Here is a 17,124-nt window from a genome sequence, read left to right as displayed (position 1 = left end):
AAGCACATGTTAAGATTGACAGGTATGTCTGAAGTTATAGTAAACCTGGTGGTGTTGTATGGGCATGAGTGGGGCTCAGAATGCAAAAGAATGGGAGAGGATGGATGTTTTAGAAATAATATATCTGAGGCCAATATGTGATGGGAGGTGGCTAGACACATTAGGTGGAAGTAGTAGGTAGGAACATTTAGTTGGAGCATTGTAGATGTAATATGTTGGAACTTTAGTTCGTAGTTAGTAGGACCTTTGGTAGTTGCCCTCTGCCCATGGCCTGTTAAGGGCAAGGCATTAAAGGCTAAGAAGTGGCAGTGGAATTCACAGTTATGGAGACTTTTGCCAAAGCCGCTTCCCTTTAGGGAGTTCCCGAAGAGCACAGGCATCAGAGATGTAGATAGTTTGATAGGTAAGTGGGTTGTTCATGTGAGGAATGTCATTGTAAGAGTAAGGTGTGATAGTAAGCATTGTTTGATTGTATGCTATCGTGTATGAAGAGGATGAGTGATGAAAAACTGATGGAGAGAATCTGCATATATTGGAGGGAGGAAAAAGCAATACCTTTTTATTTTTTAGGCCTCCAGTTATGGACGATAGTCCACATCAGGGACAGGCCTTGATTGAAATGTAGAGAGAATAATGAAAGAGAAAGAGAAAAGATAAGGGAAAGTACTTACAGATTTTGTAGGAAGTGAAAAACCTGTCTTTTGAATTGAGCCAGGTCATAGATTTTGGGAAAGACATGAGAAGGTAGAGAGTTCCAAAGCCCTGGAGTTGCTGATGGCCACACAGTAATCATGTGATGCAGCAGCTTACTGAGTAATGCATGGTCTACCTAGTGGTGGGAGCACACAAGCAGCCAGATCATAGGAGCAAAAACCAAAGTAATACCTGTATCTATCTATCTATTTCGCTGATGCTTGTATCAATTGGAACTCCCTCAAAGGGGTGATCACAGCAACAGTCTCCATAACCAAAGAACTCCAGTGCCACTTCTTAGCCTTTAGGGCTTTACCCTTGACAGGCCTATGGCTAAGAGCAAGTTTAGTGCAGTGTTTGCAGAGGCTCCTACCTAATGATCCTAATGACTACTTCTATCTAATGTTCCTACCTACTTCTTCTGCCTAATGTTTCTACCTAATAATCCTGCCTAACTGTTCATACTTATCTATAGAAAAGGGAAAGTGAACCAACATTGCAGCGTAGGGTGAGAGGGTCAAGTTTCGAAATTTGCTTGGGACAGTTTATAAGTTGGATCACTTTTGACTCATTTTTGTCAAGTAAGGTTGCAGAGCTAGAACAACCTCAGATGTGATAGCAATATTCCATGCAAAGACAAATCAGCCCTTTGTATAGACAGAGTAACTGTTCAGAAGAAAAGTAGTTTTGACATCTAAACAGGACATCCAGTTTTTTAGAGGCAGATGTTACAGTAATACCAAGTATGTTAATTGAGTCAAGGTGGAATTGCAAAAACCATCAAAGAAAACGAGAGTTATGAGGAGTTTTCAGTAGAGAGATGGGTAGAGACTGGGTCTTGGAGGCATTAGATAACAAGATTATGTCTAACCCACTCAGATATTGTGTCCGAGTCAGAGTTTATTGAGGAAGCTGTGTCAAGACAAGATCAAGTGAGAGAAGAAGGAGCAGAGTTGAAGGATGTGGATGAATGCAGCATTGAGTTGTCAGCATATGAGGGCATTTCATTATTTTTTGAGGAGAGGAGATCATAAAAAAAAGGAGAAAAAGTGTAGAGGACAGGACAGAACCTTGAAGGGCACCACTGTTGTTGAAGAAAAGAGGGGAGGCTGATCCATCAACCACAGAGATAGATTGGCCAGAGAGGAAGCTAGATATGAAGGAGCAAAGTGAGGGAGGGAAGCCAGAAGAGGGGGAGCTTAGAGATGAGAAGCTAATGCCACACCCTGTCAAAACTTTGAATATGTCAAGGGCAACTAACTACACATGACTCTCCAAAATTTTTCAGGGATGATCAGAAAGAAAGGAAAGAATATCACCAGTGGCTCTCGCTTTCTGGAAGCCATGCTGCTGATCAGAGAGAAGACTGATTTTTGAGGTATTTAAGGATATGGGAATTGAAGAGGATTCAGATACCTTGGAAAGGGTGATGTCAAGGCAATAAGATGATAGACAAAGGGGGCCAGAGCAGTTACCCTTCATAGGTATGGGATGCATCAATGCCTGCTTCCAAGGAGAAGGAAAAGTTTTGGTTTTGAAACAGAAATTGAACAGATGAGCAAGGACAGGTGCAAGTTCATATGCACACTCCTTCAGTACATGGGGACTGTTGCTGCCAGGACTATAAGCCTTGCTGGTGTCCAGAGAGAGAGAACAACTTTTCAGACAGTCCGAAAAGAGATTACAGGGAGAGGAGTAAGAGGAGCATCAGGGGGTGAAGGAATGTTAGAGTCATTCAAGTTGGAGTTAGAGGAGAAACAGGAATCAAAGAGAGTTGCTTTATGTATGGGAGAGACATCTATAGTACTGTCAGAAAGTAAAAGTGAAGGAAAGGTAGAGTGAAAGAAGTTGTTAGAGATGCCCTTAGCTAGAGACCAGAAAGACCTATCATTGGATGACAAGGAGAGGTTATTGCATATCCTTTGAATTAGGGAATGCTTTGCCTATGGATAATGTGCTTGCAGTGATTATGGGCAGTGATAAAAGGTGAACAGGAGCCAGAGGAAGGAGAGTTTTTCCAAGCCCGATATACCTGATCCCTTGCCTGAATGGCTTCAGAACAGGAATGGTTGAACCAAGGATTGGATGAAGAGGTCATCTTGGAGAAGGAGGGGATGAATGCTTACATTCCCTCAGGAATAACCTCTGCTATGCATTTGGCAGAGACAGAAGCATCATCACATAATTTACCCAAGGAAAGTCAGAAAAGAAGTTACATAAATTATTTTTCAGGTTTTTTGAGGAGCCTGTATTTATGCTTAGAAAGGGCTGCTGGAGGTGGAGGTGCCATTAGAATAGATGCACTTTTGTGAATGTGATCAGACGAACCAATTAGGGGCAAGATTGTGTACTTAAAGCAGGATGGACTAGAGATGGAAAAAACATATTAGGAAAGTGGCCACATTAGTCAGGAGTATGGGTAGAGTGGGAGATAATTTGCTCTGAATCATTAAGAATGGAGAATGTTAGGGATTCAGTCCCTCCACCATCTGTATGGGAGGAATTCAACCATTCCCTATGGTGAACATTGAAATCCCTGAGGTAGAGGGTCTCAGCTTATGGGTGAGAGGATGTCAAAGGAGTTTAGATAGTCAAAGAAAGACATGAAATTTGTAAGATTAGGAGAGCAATAGGAGAAACAGAGGAAAAGTGTGTTAGTTAGAAGACAGACCTTGAGCCACATAACATCAAAGTTTAGGGACTCAAGGTCCTTGAGGTGTGCAACATGGTTGTTGATGTTGGAATAAACACAAACACCACCTTTGGACTGGAAATGTTAATGGAGATTATAGTTGGATACAAAGAAGAGACTAGTGATAACATAGACAACTGTGTCTCAGAGAGAGGTAAGATATTTGGGGACATACTAGACATGTTCCCATTTGTTCTCTTGTCTTACGCACTTTATTTACCTCCTTCCAAAACATCTTTTTATTCTCCCTAAGATTTAATGATACTCTCTCATCCCAACTCTCATTTGCGCTCTTTTTCACCTCTTACACCTTTCTCTTGACCTCCTGCCGCTTTCTTTTATACATCTCTCAATCATTTGCACTACCTCCCTGCAAAAATCATCCAAACGTCTCTCTCTTCTTTTTCACCAACAAACTTACCTCTTCATCCCACCACTCACTACCCTTTCTAATCTGCCCACCTCCCATCTTTCTCATGTCATATGCATCTTTTGTGCAAGCCATCACTGCTTCCCTAGATACATCCCATTCCTCCCCCACTCCCCTTACATCATTTGGTCTCACCTTTTACCATTCTGCACTCAGTCTCTCCTGGTAGTTCGGAGAAGGGTGCAAATGGAGAGGTAATAACAAGTAGTGATGAAGTGAAAAAGAGATGGAGTGAGTATTTTTAAGGTTTGTTGAATGTTTGATGAAAGAGTTGCAGATATAGGGTGTTTTGATTGGGGTGGTGTGCAAAGTGAGAGGGTCAGGGAGAATGATTTCATAAACAGAGAAGAGGTAGCGAAAGCTTTGCAGAAGATGAAAACTGGTAAGGCGGCGGGTTTGGATGGTATTGCAGTGGAATTTATTAAAAAAGGGGGTGAATGTGTTGTTGATTGGTTGGTAAGGATATTCATCGTATGTATGGATCATGGCGAAGTGTCTGAGATTGGTGGAATGCATGCATAGTGCCATTGTACAAAGGCAAAGGGAATAAAGGTGAGTTTTCAAATTACAGAGGCATAAGTTTGTTGAGTATTCCTGAGAAATCAAGGGTGTGGCCACAGCAAAAGAGTCTCCGTAATTGTTGAACTCTAATGCCACTTCTTAGCCTTTATTGCCTCAACCATAGCAGGCCATTGGCATAGGGCAACTCTAGCACAGTGTTTTCAGAGGTTTCCACCTAATGTTCATACCAACAACTTCTACCCAATGTGTCTACCCAATTTTTTTTTTTTTTTTTTTTTTTTTTTTTTTTTTTTTTTTTTGTCGCTGTCTCCCGCGTTTGCGAGGTAGCTCAAGGAAACAGACGAAAGAAATGGCCCAACCCACCCCCATACACATGTATATACATACGTCCACACACACAAATATACATACCTACACAGCTTTCCATGGTTTACCCCAGACGCTTCACATGCCTTGATTCAATCCACTGACAGCACGTCAACCCCGGTATACCACATCGCTCCAATTCACTCTATTCCATGCCCTCCTTTCACCCTCCTGCATGTTCAGGCCCCGATCACACAAAATCTTTTTCACTCCATCTTTCCACCTCCAATTTGGTCTCCCTCTTCTCCTCGTCCCCTCCACCTCCGACACATATATCCTCTTGGTCAATCTTTCCTCACTCATTCTCTCCATGTGCCCAAACCATTTCAAAACACCCTCTTCTGCTCTCTCAACCACGCTCTTTTTATTTCCACACATCTCTCTTACCCTTACGTTACTTACTCGATCAAACCACCTCACACCACACATTGTCCTCAAACATCTCATTTCCAGCACATCCATCCTCCTGTGCACAACTCTATCCATAGCCCACGCCTCGCAACCATACAACATTGTTGGAACCACTATTCCTTCAAACATACCCATTTTTGCTTTCCGAGATAATGTTCTCGACTTCCACACATTCTTCAAGGCTCCCAGAATTTTCGCCCCCTCCCCCACCCTATGATCCACTTCCGCTTCCAAGGTTCCATCTGCTGCCAGATCCACTCCCAGATATCTAAAACACTTCACTTCCTCCAGTTTTTCTCCATTCAAACTCACCTCCCAATTGACTTGACCCTCAACCCTACTGTACCTAATAACCTTGCTCTTATTCACATTTACTCTTAACTTTCTTCTTTCACACACTTTACCAAACTCAGTCACCAGCTTCTGCAGTTTCTCACATGAATCAGCCACCAGCGCTGTATCATCAGCGAACAACAACTGACTCACTTCCCAAGCTCTCTCATCCCCAACAGACTTCATACTTGCCCCTCTTTCCAAAACTCTTGCATTCACCTCCCTAACAACCCCATCCAGTCTAATGTTACAACATACTACGTATACCTAATGCTTCCAGCTAATGCTCCTACATACTGTCTCTGCATAATGTTCCTACCAAAAGCTCCTGTCTAACATTCCTACTTACTACTTCTACCTATTGCTCATACGATTTTGCAAAAAGGCACAATTAGCATAAAGAGCTCACCAAAGGAAAATCCTGAGTTGTGAAGAATGAGTTGTGAGAGTTAAGTGTTGTCATCTGTTATTTGTGACAAGGATAGATTGTCTTTTTTTTAGACAATACCAGTGGTGCTTATGTAGGTGAGGCAGAAAGAAAAGACAGCTACCAGGATTAAAGGAGTGCATCTCTTGACAGCCACTGAAGTGCTGGCTTGTGAAGCAGTCATTACTAACCCTCCCAATACTCAGGCAGTAGTATCATTGATACACCTTTATGGTCAATGGCTGCCTACTTGCTACTACCTACCAACCTTTCATGATTGTTTCTGTGTTCCAGACTGTCAGTTGCACCCATATGTGTGACTTCTGTGTAGTTTAATCCTTTCTTCTGTTGTGCTGGTTATCATGAAACACAGCAGGATGCAACTTTACTGCATATGTATACATTAACCATATTCATCATTAGCATTTTATCTTTTGTGAAATTTCCCTTTATCATGCCACTTATTATTTGGCTTGAAAGTATTATCTCATTAGTGTGCCACCTGAATTCAAGTTTCTCTAGATCTTTGAAATTCTCTTCACTCTCTATATCTTTAATTGTAGGGTCTTTGTGTAGACATTTTTAGACAGTTTCTGACAAGGGAGATTTATTACAGGTGCTACCCACCAGGGGTTTGGGAGAGTTAGCAGTAGCTGAACAGTGAGCCAGCACTTCAGTGATTTTTAAGTTGCACTCCTCTGACCAAGGTAGCTGTTTTTTCTATTTACCTCATCCACACATGGGCTCCTGGCGTTCTGTATACAAACGTACAATCTCTCCTTGTCACACTCAACGCTTGACTCACACAACTTATTCTTCATAACTCTAGATTTTCCTGCAGTGATCACTATGTACTAGCCCGTCTTTTAGCGAAATGGTAGAAGCCATAGGTAGAGGTAGTAGGTTGGAAAATTAGGTAAGAGTATTAGGTAGAAACATTAGGTAGAAATGGTAGGTAGGAGCATGAGGTAGAAGTAGTTGGTAGGAACCTCAGGAAACAATGTGTTATAGTTGCCTTTTGCCAGTTGCCTGTTTAAGGGTAAGGCAATAAAGGCTAAGAAGCGGTACTGGAGTTCACCAGTTATGGAGACTGTTTTACCATGGCCATTTCCATGAGGGAGTTCCTAAAGGAAATAAGCATGAGAGATACAGATTGATAGATGGTAGGGTCTTTGTAGAATGGTGATGTATTGTTAAATGTTCCATGCCCTATTTGCTTAAATTTCTCTTCATTAGATTCCATTAGGCTCTCTCTCACCCATTTATGAATTATATCCAGATCTTTCATAGTTTTTCTTCTTTTTCTTTTGATCCTACTGTTGTATTCACTCTCGTGTCATCTACAATACCCATGACTTTACTTTCCTTCACATCTCTGTGTGTGAAATCATTATTACAAATAGCCTGAAGCTAATTCATTTCCTTGTGGTGGACCTAATAAATCATCAGCCTTATCAGAAATGGTTTCATTTGCTACCACTCTGGATTTTCTTCCGGCTCATTTTTCATTCATTTTTAATTACCCCAGGATCAATTTCTGTGAAAGAATCCTGTTGTTACCTTGGATCTTTCTAAAGGCTCCACTGCTCCCAGTAGTAGGAAAATGTAGACCCCTTTGCTGTTAAAAGTTTTTAAGAAGACTATTCCTTCCAATGTTACAGCCTTGCCAAAGGTGACTTTTCATTCGTAGTGTAAACTTGAACAGGTGCAATCTGGTAACACCTTTTCTTCCAGTTAAAAGCTAATATATCCAATTTGTATGTAGCATTTACGGATCTGGAGAAGGCATATGATAGAGTTGATAGAGATGCCCTGTGGAAGGTATTAAGAATATATGGTGTCGGAGGTAAGTTGTTAGAAGCAGTGAAAAGTTTTTGTCGAGGATGTAAGGCATGTGTACGTATAGGAAGAGAGGAAAGTGATTGGTTCTCAGCGAAAGTAGGTTTGCAGCAGGAGTGTGTGATGTCTCCATGGTTGTTTAATTTCTTTATGGATGGAGTTGTTAGGGAGGTGAATGCAAGACTTTTGGAAAGAGGGGCAAGTATGCAGTCTGTTGTGGATGAGAGAGCTTGGGAAGTGAGTCAGTTGTTGTTCGCTGATGATACAGCGCTGGTGGCTGATTCATGTGAGAAACTGCAGAAGCTGGTGACTGAGTTTGGTAAAGTGTGTGAAAGAAGAAAGCTGAGAGTAAATGTGAATAAGAGCAAGGTTATTCGGTACAGTAGGGTTGAGGGACAAGTCACTTGGGAGGTAAGTTTGAATGGAGAAAACTGGAGGAAGTGAAGTGTTTTAGATATCTGGGAGTGGATTTGGCAGTGGATGGAACCATGGAAGCGGAAGTGAATCATAGGGTGGGGGAGGGGGCGAAAGTTCTGGGAGCGTTGACGAATGTGTGGAAGTCGAGAACATTATCTCGGAAAGCAAAAATGGGTATGTTTGAAGGAATAGTGGTTCCAACAATGTTATATGGTTGCGAGGCATGCGGAGGAGAGAGGATGTTCTGGAAATGAAATGTTTGAGGACAATATGTGGTGTGAGGTGGTTTAATCGAGTGAGTAATAATAGGGTAAGAGAGATGTGTGGTAATGAAAAGAGTATGGTTGAGAGAGCAGAAGAGGGTGTTTTGAAATGGTTTGGGCTATGTAGAGAATGAGTGAGGAAAGATTGACCAAGAGGATATATGTGTCAGAGGTGGAAGGAACGAGAAGTGGGAGACAAAATTGGAGGTGGAAAGATGGAGTGAAAAAGATTTTAAGTGATCAAAGCCTGAACATGCAGGAGGGTGAAAGGCGTGCAAGAAATAGTGAATTGGAACGATGTGTTATACCGGGGTCGACGTGCTGTCAATGGATTGAACCAGGGCATGTGAAGGGTCTGGGGTAAACCATGGAAAGTTCTTTGGGGCCTGGATGTGGAAAAGGAGCTGTGGTTTCAGTGCATTATTACATGACAGCTAGAGACTGAGTGTGAACGAATGTGGCCTTTGTTGTCTTTTCCTAGCGCTACATCGCACACATGAGGGGGGAGGGGGTTGTTATTTCATGTGTGGCGGGGTGGCGATGGGAATGAATGAAGGTAGACTGTATGAATTATGTACATGTGTATATATGTATATGTCTATTTTTTTATTATTTATTTTGCTTTGTCGCTGTCTCTCGCATTAGCGAGGTAGTGCAAGGAAACAGACGAAAGAATGGCCCAACCCACCCACATAAAAATGTATATTCATACACATCCACACATGGAAATATACATACCTATACATCTCAACGTATCCATATATATACACACACAAAGACATATACATATATACACATGCACATAATTCATACTGTCTTCCTTTATTCATTCCCATTGCCACCCCGCCACACATGAAAATAACAACCCCTTCCCCCAAGTGTGCATGAGGTAGCGCTGGGCATAGACAAAGGCCACTTTCGTTCACATTCAGTCTCTAGCTGTCATGTAATAATGCACCAAAACCACAGCTCCCTTTCCACATCCAGGCCCCACAGAACTTTCCATGGTTTACCCCAGACGCTTCACATGCCCTGGTTCAATCCATTGACAGCACGTCGACCCCGGTATACCACATCGTTCCAATCCACTCTATTCCTTGCACACCTTTCACCCTCCTGCATGTTCAGGCCCCAATCACTCAAAATCTTTTTCGCTCCATCTTTCCACCTCCAATTTGGTCTCCCACTTCTCCTCGTTCCCTCCACCTCTGACACATATATCCTCTTGGTCAATCTTTCCTCACTCATTCTCTCCATGTGACCAAACCATTTCAAAACACCCTCCTCTGCTCTCTCAACCACACTCTTTTTATTACCACACATCTCTCTTACCTTATTATTACTTACTCGATCAAACCACCTCACATCACATATTGTCCTCAAACATCTCATTTCCAGCACATCCGCCCTCCTTCTCACAACTCTATCTCTAGCCCACGCCTCGCAATCATATAACATTGTTGGAACTACTATTCCTTCAAACATACCCATTTTTGCTTTCCGAGATAACGTTCTCGACTTCCATACATTCTTCAACGCTCCCAGAACTTTTGCCCCTTCCCCCACCCTATGATTCACTTCCGCTTCCATGGTTCCATCTGCTGCCAAATCCACTCCCTCCTTCACTTCCTCCAGTTTTTCTCCATTCAAACTTACTTCCCAGTTGACTTGTCCCTCAACCCTACTGTACCTAATAACCTTGCTCTTATTCACATTTACTCTTAACTTTCTTCTTTCACACACTTTACCAAACTCAGTCACCAGCTTCTGCAGTTTCTCACACAAATCAGCCACCAGTGCTGTATCAAAAGTGAACTACAACTGACTCACTTCCCAACTTCTCTCATCCACAACAGACTTCATACTTGCCCCTCTTTCCAAAACTCTTGCATTTACCTCCCTAACAACCCCATCCATAAACAAATTAAACAACCATGGAGACATCACACACCCCTGCCGCAAACCTACATTCACTGAGAACCAGTTACTCTCCTCTCTTCTTACACACACACATGCCTTACATCCTCGATAAAAACTTTTCACTGCTTCTAACAACTTGCCTCCCACACCATATTTTCTTCATACCTTCCACAGAGCATTTCTATCAACTCTATCATATGCCTTCTCCAGATCCATAAATGCTACATACAAATCCATTTGCTTTTCTAAGTATTTCTTAAATACATTCTTCAAAGCAAACACCTGATCCACACATCCTCTACCACTTCTGAAACCACACTGCTCTTCTCCAATCTGATGCTCTGTACCTGCCTTCACCCTCTCAATCAATACCCTCCCATATAATTTCCCAGGAATGCTCAACAAACTTATACCTCTGTAATTTGAGCACTCACTTTTATCCCCTTTGCCTTTGTACACTGGCACTATGCAAGCATTCCGCCAATCCTCAGGCACCTCACCATGAGTCATACATACATTAAATAACCTTACCAACTAGTCAACAACACAGTCACCCCCTTTTTTAATAAATTCCACAGCAATACCATCCAAACCTGCTGCCTTGCCGGCTTTCATCTTCCGCAAAGCTTTTACTACCTCTTCTCTGTTTATCAAATCATTCTCCCTAACCCTCCCACTTTGCACACCACCTCGACCAAAACACCCTTTATCTGCCCCTCTGTCATCAAACACATTCAACAAACCTTCAAAATACTCACTCCATCTTCTCACATCACCACTACTTGTTATCACCTCCCCATTTTCCCCCTTCACTGAAGTTCCCGTTGATTCCCTTGTCTTACGCACTTTATTTACCTCCCTCCAAAACATCTTTTTATTATCCCTAAAATTTAATGATTCTCTCACCCCAAATCTCATTTGCCCTCTTTTTCCTCTCTTGTACCTTTCTCTTGACCTCCTGCCTCTTTCTTTTATACATCTCCCTTTCATTTGCATTATTTCCCTGCAAAAATCTCCCAAGTGCCTCTCTCTTCTCTTTCACTAATACTCTTACTTCTTCATCCCACCACTCACTACCCTTCCTAATCTGCCCACCTCCCACGCTTCTCATGCCACAAGCATCTTTTGCGCAAGCCATCACTGCTTCCCTAAATATATCCCATTCCTCCCCCACTCCCCTTACCTCCTTTGCTCTCACCTTTTTCCATTCTGTACTCATTTTCTCCTGGTACTTTCTCACACAAGTCTCCTTCCCAAGTTCACTTACTCTCACCACTCTCTTCATCCCACCATTCTCCCTTCTTTTCTGAAAGCCTCTACAAATCTTCACTTTCGCCTTCACAAAATAATGATCAGACATCCCTCCAGTTGCACCTCTCAGCACATTAACATCCAAAAGTCTCTCTTTCGCGCGCCTATCAATTAACACGTAATCCAATAACGTTCTCTGGCCATCTCTCCTACTTACATACGTATACTTATGTATATCTCTCTTTTTAAACCAGGTATTCCCAATCACCAGTCCTTTTTCAGCACATAAATCTACAACCTCCTCACCATTTCCATTTACAATGAACACCCCATGTAAACCAATTGTTCCCTCAACTGCCACATTACTCACCTTTGCATTCAAATCACCCATCACTATAACCCGGTCTCGTGCATCAAAACTACAAACACACTCACTCAGCTGTTCCCCATACACTTGCCTCTCATGATCTTTCTTCTCATGCCCAGGTGCATATACACCAATAATCACCCATCTCTCTCCATCAACTTTCAGTTTTACCCATATCAATCTAGAGTTTACTTTCTTACACTCTATCACATACTCCCACCACTCCTGTTTCAGGAGTAGTGCTACTCCTTCCCTTGCTCTTGTCGTCTCACTAACCCTTGACTTTACTCCCAAGACGTTCCCAAACCACTCTTCCCCTTTCCCCTTGAGCTTTGTTTCAGTCAGAGCCAAAACATCCAGTTTCCTTTCCTCAAACATACTACCTATCTCTCCTTTTTTCTCATCTTGGTTACATTCACACACATTTAGACACCCCAGTCTGAGCCTTCAAGGAGGATGAGCACTCCCCGCGAGACTCCTTCTTCTGTTTCCCCTTTTAGAAAGTTAAAATACAAGGAGGGGAGGGTTTCTAGCCCCCCGCTCCCGTCCCCTTTAGTCGCCTTCTACGACACGTGAGGAATGCGTGGGAAGTATTCTTTCACCCCTATCCCCAAATTTTTTTATGGAAGTAGACCTAGGAAGATAGATACAAATTTAACATTGATTTGAGTAAGGGATGTTTCAGATGAAGATATTAGAAGAATGATTTTGAATTGGATAGAATGGATGATTTTTTCAGTCTGGAGGTAGCTGTGCGTGAAGAAATTATCTTCCTTTGATAAATCATTTTGGTGATCGAGGATCTTTTAAGAATACTCCTAGCTCCAAGTGAACAAGGCTCATGGCTCAGATGGCATACCTCCTCAAGTTTTGAAGGAGTTAGTCTTTGAGCTAACACAAATCCTGTTTTGCCTCTGTCTAAAAACCTAGACTTTTTCTTTTACTTGGAAGCATTCTGTGGTGTTGCTTATCCTTAAGAAAGGAGACTAGTCTAACTTCTGCAACTGTCACCCTATTGCTCTAACTTTTCCTGTCTCCAAAGCCATTGAAACTCACCTTAACTCCCTCTTTCTCAGACACTTGGAATCCCATTCCTTTCTTTTTGATGACCAGTACAGATTTTGCAGTGTTAGATCTACTGATGATCTGTTGTATGACTCACCCTTGGCCCTCCTTTCTCAAGGATTTTGGTGAAACATTTGTTATAGCCCTCAACATCTCCAGAGCATTTGATGTGTGGCATAAGTCTTTGCTTTTTAAGCTCACTCCCATTGGTGTCAATGCTACCCTCTGTTCTTTTGTTCTCTGATGCGTAGTTTCCTCTACTCTTTACAGTTGTTGTGTTCCTTGCAAAGGGTTCTCTCCTGTTGCTTACTCTCTTCTATCAGTCATTTATCTTCTCTCTTCAAATTCTAACCCTAATAACTTATGTTAATGATTCCAATGTAAACAATTTAACTCACTTTCCCTCCACTCCTTCCCCTAATGCTATTTCCTCCTTGTTTTATGTTAAGACCAGCTTCTCAAGGATTGACTGATATGATTTCTCCTTCTTCCCTCAAACAGCTAACCTGTGGAAGTCTTTTCCTTCTTCCATCTTTCCGTTTTTATGCGGCCATTTCTGTAAAAGTCAGGTCTACAAACACCAGCAGATCCTGATTTGATTTTGCTTTCATTTTCTTCTTTCACATGAGATGGTCTTTGATTGGGGAATGTTCTGCCCATGCCATATCAGTCAGTATAAAAAAAATTTCCATTTATGGTCACCAGGTAATTAAGATGAAATTGATAAATTCAGTATGATTCAGAACTTTCACAAGTAAAATTAAGGGAATGGATCATGTGACCTGTCATGATAGACTGAAAGAACTTGAATATTCACCCCAGAAGGAAGAGAACAGTGTTTGAGTATACATTTGTAACATCAGTTAGAAGGAATTTAAGAAAGCACTGCAGATTAAAAATTCATAATATTCTAGAAAATAATATTTGAACTTATGAAGATTCCATGGCATATATAAAAAGGCACCAAGCTAGAATATTTTATACCTTGGTGAGAAAGGAGGAAAAACTTCTATAAAGTGTTTCCCAACAAAATATGAAGCCTGCAAGGAGTGGATACCAAAACACTCAAGAAGGGACAGTCCAAATTTCAAACACATTTCACAGATGACCCTAAGCTACCATATGTGGGAAATTAGAGAACAAGAGTATTGTGAAACATGAAGGATACATAGTGAACATTAAGCATTAACCCTGCCTTTTGGCAAAGTCTGGTACACACACTTTCCATAGAAAGCTGAAGATAAATATTTTCACATCCAGATATAAGAAGTGGGATGGAATTATTCCAAGTTGTATGGCCACCTGCACAGTAGAATGAAATCTTCACAATAGGAAAAAACTAAGAAATAGTCATTATAGCCACTGAGATTCCATTAAACATATCAGAATGGCACCAAACATGAATATTTTGAGTCATGCAAGAGAAAAGTGAAGAATGTTCAGAAGTTTGACCAGTGAAATAGGAAATCTCCCCAATGTAAAAATGTCATTGTAGGTACTCATAGATAGGTAGTTGCTATTGTTAAGGCTTTTAATGCTAATGTTCTGATGTTGTAAATCTGCTTAACATATTTCAAACAACCTGTTCCAGACTTTTTCTTCTTGCCTTCAGTTTTATCATTTATTAGGTCAAAGTTTGTAACCCAAACCAAATTCTAATTTTTGTTTTTTATCCAAATGATATACTCTCATTTACATAAACATTTCTTTCTGCAGTTACTTCTTATTAGATTATCCATTTGCTTTTCTTCTCTCTTTAGTCTAAAACTGATTTGCTGCCTTCCAGTATCTTTTATAACACTTTCTTCTTTTATTTAGGAAAAAGTTTTCCTCTCCATTTCGAGCTTTGAAACTATATTGATATCAGTAAGACCATTCTTGTGTATTGTTAATTGTAATGAAAATCAGTACCCTTGACGGCTATCTTTATGTGTTTCACTACATATGTAGCAAACCTAATTTCCTCTCATCAGGAGTTCACACAACCATGCATGACCTGCTCCCTGGCAACGTGTATTATCGGTTCAACCCATACCTCACCGATGAAATAGGTCTGGATGAGATTGGAGCCGATCGCTTGGCATTGATGATGGAAGACACAAGGCTCTATCTTCGTAAGAATGAAATGAAAATTCAGGAAGCAGTTCAGGCTCTAACCATAACAAAGAACCCACTGGACCGTATCAAAGACTGGTATCAGTATCAACGACAGCTATGGCCATCAGTATAGATTATCAGTATCATAATATGTTTGGAAGCAGGTATAAGGTGGGTTAAGTTGCTGCCTTATGCCTCATGAGATCTCAGATTTTGGAAATGTAATTTGGCATCTTAATCTTAGAATGACAGTTTGGGACAATTCTTGAATTTTATTTTGAGTTGAATCTTGTGTAGCATGTAACTTTAAGAAATGCAAGAGTTTACTTGTAAGCTGCTGAATATTAGAATTATGTTGTAGATGCCGTAGTATATTCAAATTGTTTGGTAAATGTCAGGCAAGTTATAAGATAGGCTGTGGAAATTATGACACTTTTATTGATACTTTACGTAATTGATACAGACAACTTTAGTCACCAAGGGATATATATTATGATTATCATATAATTCCAGGTCATATTATGGAGTCTTGGAGCTACATTCCCAGGATCCCCTATCCATGGGATCCTGCAGCTCTAAGGTTGCATGATATTGAGGAACAAGGATACATTGGACTCCTTTCAAGCATAGTTTTTTGATAAGACTGTCCTTTTTTTTTTTTTTTGTCAGCTGATGATAAGACAATCTTTGCCAAAGGTGATTTTTTACATGCATTCTAACCTCAAGCAGGCAGAGTCTGTTTCATGTAGGGAGGTGTTGCACCAAGAATGGATGAAGACAAGCATGAATATGTATGTGTATATATATGTGTATATGTACATTTATGGGCATTTTTGTATATATATATATATATATATATATATATATTTTTTTTTTTTTTTTTTCATACTATTCGCTATTTCCCGCGATAGCGAGGTAGCGTTAAGAACAGAGGACTAGGCCTTTGAGGGAATATCCTCACCTGGACCTCTCCTCTGTTCCTTCTTTTGGGAAAAAAAAAAAAAAAAAAAAAAAAAAAAAAAAAAAAAAAAAAGGAAACAGACGAAAGAAATGGCCCAACCCCCCCCATACACATGTATATACATACGTCCACACACGCAAATATACATACCTACACAGCTTTCCATGGGTTACCCCAGACGCTTCACATGCCTTGATTCAATCCACTGACAGCACGTCAACCCCGGTATACCACATCGCTCCAATTCACTCTATTCCTTGCCCTCCTTTCACCCTCCTGCATGTTCAGGCCCCGATCACACAAAATCTTTTTCACTCCATCTTTCCACCTCCAATTTGGTCTCCCTCTTCTCCTTGTTCCCTCCACCTCCGACACATATATCCTCTTGGTCAATCTTTCCTCACTCATTCTCTCCATGTGCCCAAACCACTTCAAAACACCCTCTTCTGCTCTCTCAACCATGCTCTTTTTATTTCCACACATCTCTCTTACCCTTACGTTACTCACTCGATCAAACCACCTCACAATACACATTGTCCTCAAACATCTCATTTCCAGCACATCCATCCTCCTGCGCACAACTCTATCCATAGCCCACGCCTCGCAACCATACAACATTGTTGGAACCACTATTCCTTCAAACATACCCATTTTTGCTTTCCGAGATAATGTTCTCGACTTCCACACATTCTTCAAGGCCCCCAGAATTTTCGCCCCCTCCCCCACCCTATGATTCACTTCCGCTTCCATGGTTCCATCCGCTGCCAGATCCACTCCCAGATATCTAAAACACTTCACTTCCTCCAGTTTTTCTCCATTCAAACTCACCACCCAATTGACTTGACCCTCAACCCTACTGTACCTAATAACCTTGCTCTTATTCACATTTACTCTTAACTTTCTTCTTCCACACACTTTACCATATATATATATATATATATATATATATATATATATATATATATATATATATATATTTTTTTTTTTTTTTTTTTTTATACTTTGTCGCTGTCTCCCGCGTTTGCGAGGTAGCGCAAGGAAACAGACGAAAGAAATGGCCCAACCCCCCC

The 17,124-nt window shown here is 41.0% G+C and overlaps 1 protein-coding gene across 2 annotated transcripts in view; it reads left to right on the top strand.

Annotated features, from left to right (window-relative positions):
- The window catches only part of LOC139757125 (calcium-independent phospholipase A2-gamma-like), a 174,311-nt gene extending 158,401 nt beyond the window's left edge, over positions 1-15,910 (top strand). Inside the window, exons 10-11 of one of the 2 annotated variants that reach the window (XM_071677226.1) lie at positions 14,970-15,264; positions 15,607-15,910. In XM_071677226.1, coding sequence (XP_071533327.1) covers positions 14,970-15,226 — 257 coding nt within the window. In that variant the 3' untranslated portion in view covers positions 15,227-15,264; positions 15,607-15,910. Of the gene's footprint in view, positions 1-14,969 lie in introns of both variants that reach the window. The other variant, XM_071677225.1, reaches the window with a different exon arrangement.
- The last annotated feature ends 1,214 nt before the right edge of the window (positions 15,911-17,124 follow it).

This window comes from Panulirus ornatus, chromosome 24 (assembly GCF_036320965.1).
Source record: "Panulirus ornatus isolate Po-2019 chromosome 24, ASM3632096v1, whole genome shotgun sequence".
Classification (NCBI taxonomy): domain Eukaryota; kingdom Metazoa; phylum Arthropoda; class Malacostraca; order Decapoda; family Palinuridae; genus Panulirus; species Panulirus ornatus.
The sequence above is the reverse complement of the archived record's forward strand: the minus strand, read 5'-3'. Positions and strand labels throughout refer to the sequence as shown.